General features: G+C 42.0%; 1 protein-coding gene across 9 annotated transcripts in view; it reads left to right on the top strand.

Moving 5' to 3' along the window:
• Nucleotides 1-1,029: 1,029 nt before the first annotated feature.
• ARMC8 (armadillo repeat containing 8) overlaps nucleotides 1,030-6,721 on the top strand; it is a 102,507-nt gene continuing 96,815 nt past the window's right edge. For 6 of the 9 annotated variants that reach the window (XR_003679641.2, XM_055087487.1, XM_007107295.4 and 3 more), the window contains exon 1: nucleotides 1,031-1,274. Coding sequence is in view for 8 of the 9 variants with exons in the window: in XM_055087487.1 (XP_054943462.1) it covers nucleotides 1,230-1,274 (45 nt within the window). In the remaining variant the exon portion in view is untranslated. Of the gene's footprint in view, nucleotides 1,275-6,721 lie in introns of all 9 variants that reach the window. The other 3 variants (XM_007107294.4, XM_028489439.2, XM_055087437.1) reach the window with 2 other exon arrangements.

Genomic DNA, 6,721 nt, shown 5'->3' with positions numbered 1-6,721 from the left:
GGGGAAGACAGGAAAGCAGTGAGGAGCAAAGTGAAGGAGAGGCTAGCTACAACATCAGTTGGAAGACAATTGCTCTAGTCCAGGGGAGAGGTAATAACAGCCTGCATTAGGGAGTGGCTATAGCAATGAGAGAAAGACAAGTAATATAACAGGTTCATTGCACCCATCCTGTGAAAACCTTGCTGGTTGCGAGCAGCACGAAGTTGAAACCTGTTCAGCCAAGTCCAGGGCAGTTTTGTTCATATACACCCAAACACACAAATGGAGTGGGAGAGCTGAATTCATCAATCAGAAAATAGAATTAGAAGCATATTTTTATTTGGCCTCAATTATCAGAGGGTTTTAGTGATATTTGACCCCATTTTTTTCTGCTTGACTCAGAGGCTGCAGAAATGCTAACACATATATAACGTTTTCTACGTTCCAGGCATGTTCTAAGAGCCTTATATTTTCCATCTTCATAGCCCCTTATTTTACACAAGAGGAAACTGAAGCATAGGAGTTTAAGTAACTTGCCGAGGTAATGCAGCTCTGTGAAGTAGCAAGGATTAAACTCAGGCGTTCTGGCTCTAGAGTATCTATTCTTAACACTTCAGTAGAATAAAACGGTCAGGCAGATAGTGCTGAAACACGTCACACTTCAACGATGGATCGTGAAACACTCTTACTGGTGGCAGGAGGCCTGGTTCTGAGATCACAGTTTCTCCATCTGTAAAATGGAGATAATAACGACACCAGGAGTTTGGCGCAAAGAGTGAGATAATGAATATGAAAGTGAACTTCAAATTATGTATTTGGCTCTACACACCAGTTTTTCGGAATAATGGGTACGCAAGCTGAAGAAATTGCATCAAATCAATCTGTGAAGCTTGCAGCAAGACTCCGCCCCCGAGGCTCCGCCCCCGAGGCTCCGCCCACCGCGAGCCGCAGGTGGGGCCGGCCGATCTTCTTTGCGCATGCGGAAACTGCTGCGCGCTCCCACCTCTCATCCAGGCTGAGAGTAGCTGCCGTTTCTGAGAGGACGATTCGTTAGGAGGCACCTGGTGCGGTTTCCCTTTGCTCTCCCCTCTGCGGGCCCTGGCCGTACTTCAGCGGTGTCTAGAGCGTGGCCCGTTCTCGTCTACCTGCCTGACTTTCTGCAGAGGTAACTGTGGTTGGCCCAGTAGTCGGCTGTCGAAAGTGCCGGCCCCGGCGCCGGCGCCGGCTGCAGCCGGGTGGGAAGGCTCAAGATGGCGTGCCTGTTGGAGACCCCAATCCGCATGAGCGTCCTTTCGGTGAGTGACCGGCCGCAGCCGCTCGCCTGCCCGCCCGCCCGAGAGCTCGGGCCCAGCCCGCAGCATTCACCACCAACGCGGCGTGCCTCCTGGGCACCACTCCTTGGGGTGGCCTCCGGCTCAGCTCTAAGCAGGGGAGTTGAGAGAGGATGGGCGGGCGGGAGAGACGGGACCCGGCCGAGCCCGAGACGTCTCCAACTCCGGGAGCGCTCACCGGTGCAGGTTCTCAGGACGGCGTCGGGCGGGCCGGGTGGTTGGACACAGGGGCAGCTGGCCCGGCGGCGCAGCTTGGGCTTTGCCAGGAGTTTCACCGAGCCTTCTTCTTACTGATGCCTCTTTTCCGGGGCCGAGCGCTTTGCCGTGTGAGGCGACGGGCTTGCCGGTGGCCTGGGGGTGAGCGCCCACTCAGCCCTCAGCGGCTTTGGCAAAAAGAGACGGAGGCTTCTTGGCCCCCACTGTCTCGGGGCTGCCAGGCCAGGTCTGTGTGGCTTCTATCGCGTCCCAGCACACGGTCACAGGCTAGAGCTGCTTGCTTCTTGGCAACGGGAATTTCATATCAGCTGCAACGTCTCCTAGTGTATGTAGTTATTTAAGCCCCTTTTCTCCGCTCTGCTGCGGAGGTCGCAGCCCTGAGTCTAAAGGAACCTGTGACTGGCCTTCCTTTTTCCTTCACGGGGAGTCAAACGTTGAAAAAAGAGATCAGATTTTCCTACTATTGAAAGAAGGGAATGTATTGACATGCCAGAAAGTAATACCTAGTTTGTTCGCTTAAATTTAAAAATGAAACCAAAACTTTCACCTTTCGCTGTGTAGCTCTTGAGAGAACCAAGGACCGGGGTGAAAGTTACTAGGGATAACTTAGAAGGGTTTTGCAACAAATGAGAGCTGTCCAGCTCTGAGAATGGTCAGTTTACCAGTGGTCCATTTGCTGTTGTTGGAAACAAGCAGGCAAAGACTGGTTGACCATCTTTTAGACTTATCGTGGAAGTCAGTCTGATGTTAAGAGGATGGTTGGATTATAGATGCCTTGTCAGTTTCCTTGAGTCTGCGGCTCCAACGGGTTTCTCTTCCCTGACTTCTCCCACAAACACACTCACCTATCTGGAAGCACTTAGGACATTGCTGCAGTTCACGGTTAGAGCATTGTGGCATTTTCCACCTTGATTTATTTGGGCGGGGGTGGGGTGGGAGCTGTACACAAATTTGTCCTCTGATCCATTTCATTAGTCCCTTTTCTTATTTTTAAACTGTAGCTGGGGAAGTACTGCTCACCTAAGCATTGAATTAGCTTGTTACTCCATCTTTGATTGACACCTAGGCACATTTTGTGGGAGAGCAGGCCAATGACTTTCCCTCATTAGCTTTTTGTTGTTTTTTAAAGTATGCATCTGGACTGTTCTCAATTCCCTTAATTATCTGGCTTATCCTTCATTTGAAGCTTCTTTAGTTTTTGTACGTTGTCAACCCATGTAGTGTACAATTGAAATTTTGGGGTTTTTTTTTCACTCCCTCAGAAAATAATATTTCCTATATTACTTTATTCAAAAACTTCTTGAAGAGTATTCCCTACTTCTAGTGGGCATTTGCTTTAGCCCTAGTCTCATTAGGAGCTCTTTTTTTTTTTTTTTTTTAAGGTTTTCACAGTCCCAAAGCCTGGTCTTTCAGTTCTTCAGTTCTGGAGCCTTGGGAAATCAGACCTTTGGATAAATGATTTAAACTGTCTAAACTCACTGATTATAATAATTTCAAGTGAAGCCTGTACCTTTCAAAGTTCTACCTAGGGCACCACTTTTTGAAATACGAAGTGCAAGTGGAACAGGAATTAATCATCAAAAATTATCTTGAAAATAATTGGTTCCTTTAATAGGCTACTATTTTGCACCAGTTGTGTACAACACCCAGTGCACGGTTGAGCTCAGCTATGCCTTCAGGAAGCTCACCGTCTGAATGACTCCATAACCTGAGAAACATAATTCACACCAGGGGCAGATCAAATGGTTTTAAAGAATTTCCATTCAAGGCCCTTTATACCGTCTCCTCTCTGAGAGATCTCATTCATTTTTATAACCTTAACTATAATCAACTCACACATCTACATTGTCAGCCTTGACTGTTCTCCATCTAGTCTCACGTCTTCAGTTGTGTGGATGTTACCCATCACTTTCCAACAAAGCACATTCCTTCTAAGAGAACTTAGTCCTGACTTCCCATTTCTGTTAATGGTATTATCTTTCATGGATCACCCACTGTTAAACCACTTGAATCATCATTGACTCTTCCCCCTTTCATGCCCCTATAGCTAATCAGTCCTTAAGTTCTGTTGGCTCTTCATTCTCAGTGTTTCTCACATCTGTCTTTTCCCATGACCACCCTCTCATTCCGGAACTTATCATTTTGTGCCTGCATTACCACAGTTCCTTGCAGTTATTTTTACTGCCTCTAGTGTCTTATCCTCTTAGTTGAATTCAGTTCTCCACATTTATTTCCCTATACAGCACATCGGATGCACCGGTTCCCTGTTTCAATTCTTCAGTGGGTTCCTGTTGCTAAAAGGCTGATGTTCATATTCAGCTTTGTATATAAGATTCTTTATCCTCTGCATGAACCTCCTATCCCATATAAACTGGCTTTCTCAAGTTGAAGTGATCTTGGGTTCTTACAAACGCCAGTAACTCTTGTTGTCTGCCTGCTCATTTGCACATATGAATTATAGCTTTGTATAGGTTTATTCACGTAACATATTTTGAGCTTCTGTCATTTGCCAGGCATGGCATTGGGTTTGGGAATACAGTGGTGAGCTACCTAGACTGTCTTTGCCTTCTTGGAGATTAGCCTAATGGAGAAAATAGACATCAAAATGTCACACAGTTTTTTTGAATGGTGATTACTGTTATGAATGAAAAATATAGGGTGCTGTATAAGCATGTAATAGGGGAACGTGTTCTAATATGGAGAGCAATGAGAGCTAGGGAAGGTTTCCCTAAAGAAGTGACAATGAGCTAAGAGTTCAAGGACAAGTAGGAACTAACTAGAAAAACAGAAGAACATTCCAAGCAAAGGGAACTGCTTTTGCAGTGGCCCTGAGGCTTTTAATAATTATTCTGTTTTATCTTCTTAGAGAGTAAATTAATTCAGAGGTAAGTGCTTGACCTTTTCTTCTTCTTAACCCAACTACTTTTTATAGCACTATGTCTTTCATTTATTAGATTCTCAATAAATATTTGATTGGACTATTTGGAGGACTTGGACAAAATCTCCAAGTGTCTTTCTAGGCTACACCATGATCACCCCTATCCCTCTTTGATTTGCATTTAGCATTACAACATCACTGTTTTCAACAAATTTATAAATTTTCCCATGTTTCCCAAACTTTTGGGTGATTTTACATTGATTGCATTTTTTTAAACTTTTTATTTTGAGATAATTACAGATTCACAGGAAGTTGCAAAGGTAGTACAGAGAGATCCCTGTGTATACTGTACCCAGTTCCCCCGTTCGGTCACATTTTATATAACTATAGTACAATATCAAAACCACAAAACTGATATTGGTATAAATATGTATACATTTCTGTAACGCCATAGTCAAGATCTCCCTCATGCTACTTCTTTATAGTCACACCTGCCTACTGCCCCACACCCACTATCTCTAACCCCTGGTGACAACTAATCTCTTCTCCATCTCCATGATTTTGTCATTTTCTATAATGTTACATAAATGGAGTCATACAGCGTGTGACCTTTTGAGATTGGCTTTTGTCACTCAGTACAATGCCCTGGAGAGCCATTCAAGCTGTTGTATGTATCAGTAGTTTCTTCCTTTTTACTGCTGAGTAGTGTCCTGTAGTATGGATATATAATATGGATGTTTGAAAGATAGTTTGCTTAACTGTTCACCTGTTAGAAATTTTGGGCATTTCCAGTTTTTGGCTGTTATAACCTGCCATGAACAAACATGTACAGGCTTTTGTGTGGACATAACTTTTTGTATCTCTGAGATAAATGCCCAGTAGTGCAATTGCTAGGTTGTATGGTAAACGTATGTTTAATTCTTAAAGAAACTGACAAACTTTTCCAAAGTGGCTGTACCATTTTACATTCCCACCAGTAATGTTTGAGAGATCCAATTTCTTTGCATGCTCACCAGCAATTTGGTATGTCATTTTTGATTTTAGCTGTTCTAATAGATATATAGTGATATCTCATCATGGTCTCAATTTACATTTCTGTAATGATTAGTAATGTCAAAAATATTTTCTTATTTACTTGCCATCCATATTTTAGTGAAATATGAATAAAATATTTTAGGGAAATATGAATAAAATATTATAGTGAAATATTTTTTCATGTCCTTTTGCCCACTTTCTAATTGGACTGTATGTTTTTTTACTGTAGAGTTTTGAAATCTCTTTATATATTCTAGATGTGAGTCCTTGGTCAGATAGGTGCTTTGCAAATATTTTCTCCCAGTCTGTAGCTTATCTTTTCATCCCTTTAAACATAGGTTAAAAAATGAACTTTGATCTTAATTTCACACCTTGTACAAAAATTAATTCAAATGGATCGTAGATTTAATTGTAAAATATAAAACTTTTAGAATAAACAAAATTTGCAGAACCTTGGGCTTGGTAAAGAATTCTTAGACATAACACCAGAAGTATGACCTATTTTTTAAAAAATTGGTAACGGACTTAAGATGAAAATTTATGCCTTTTGAAAGACCCTGTTAAGAGGATGATTACACTTTACTTTGGTCATTTTGTAGTGATTTGAGAGAGACAAGATAATAAAATGCCTTTGAATCATACTGTAGGCTGGCACAGACAGCTAAGGCCTTCGTTACATTTATTTCCCAGTGCCATTATGCCTATTTGATAAGCAGTTATTTGAACTGTATAGGGTATTCCAAGTCTGGATATTCCTTGATTATGTTCTGTTCTTGTTGATTATAAGCATTTGTTGGTCTTCAGGTACATAGTGATTTGCTCTCTTACATGGACAACTGACAAGAGTTAAAAAAATTTTTTCTGTGAGGTTAAGCTCAACTATCCTATAAGTATGAATTTGCCCTCTCTTGGTTTTTAGTAGTAAAATCTTGTAAGCACATTTTAAAGTTTCCCTTTTGTTTTCTCTACAAAACACCAGTAAGCACAGGGTATGTCAGGAGGTGATCCTAAAAGAAAATCAGTATGAACTTCCTAATCTTTAATGACAATGTGTGAAGAATGGGAGATGCTCATCGTATGTTTCTGGACATCTTCTATCTTTTTAAGGAAAGATTGCCACCTGAATTCAGACAACGAATGCTCAGGAAGTCTTTTAAGCTTTACCAAGAGTTAGGTAAGGTCTTCAGTTTCACTTGAATATCTATATCTAGCCTTCTTATCTCCTCCCATTCTCATCAAGAATTTTAAAGTAATACCAGGAGCCAGGAATTTCAGTTACTCT

The sequence above is a fragment of the Physeter macrocephalus genome, chromosome 1 (assembly GCF_002837175.3).
Source record: "Physeter macrocephalus isolate SW-GA chromosome 1, ASM283717v5, whole genome shotgun sequence".
Classification (NCBI taxonomy): Eukaryota; Metazoa; Chordata; class Mammalia; order Artiodactyla; family Physeteridae; genus Physeter; species Physeter macrocephalus.
The sequence above is the reverse complement of the archived record's forward strand: the minus strand, read 5'-3'. Positions and strand labels throughout refer to the sequence as shown.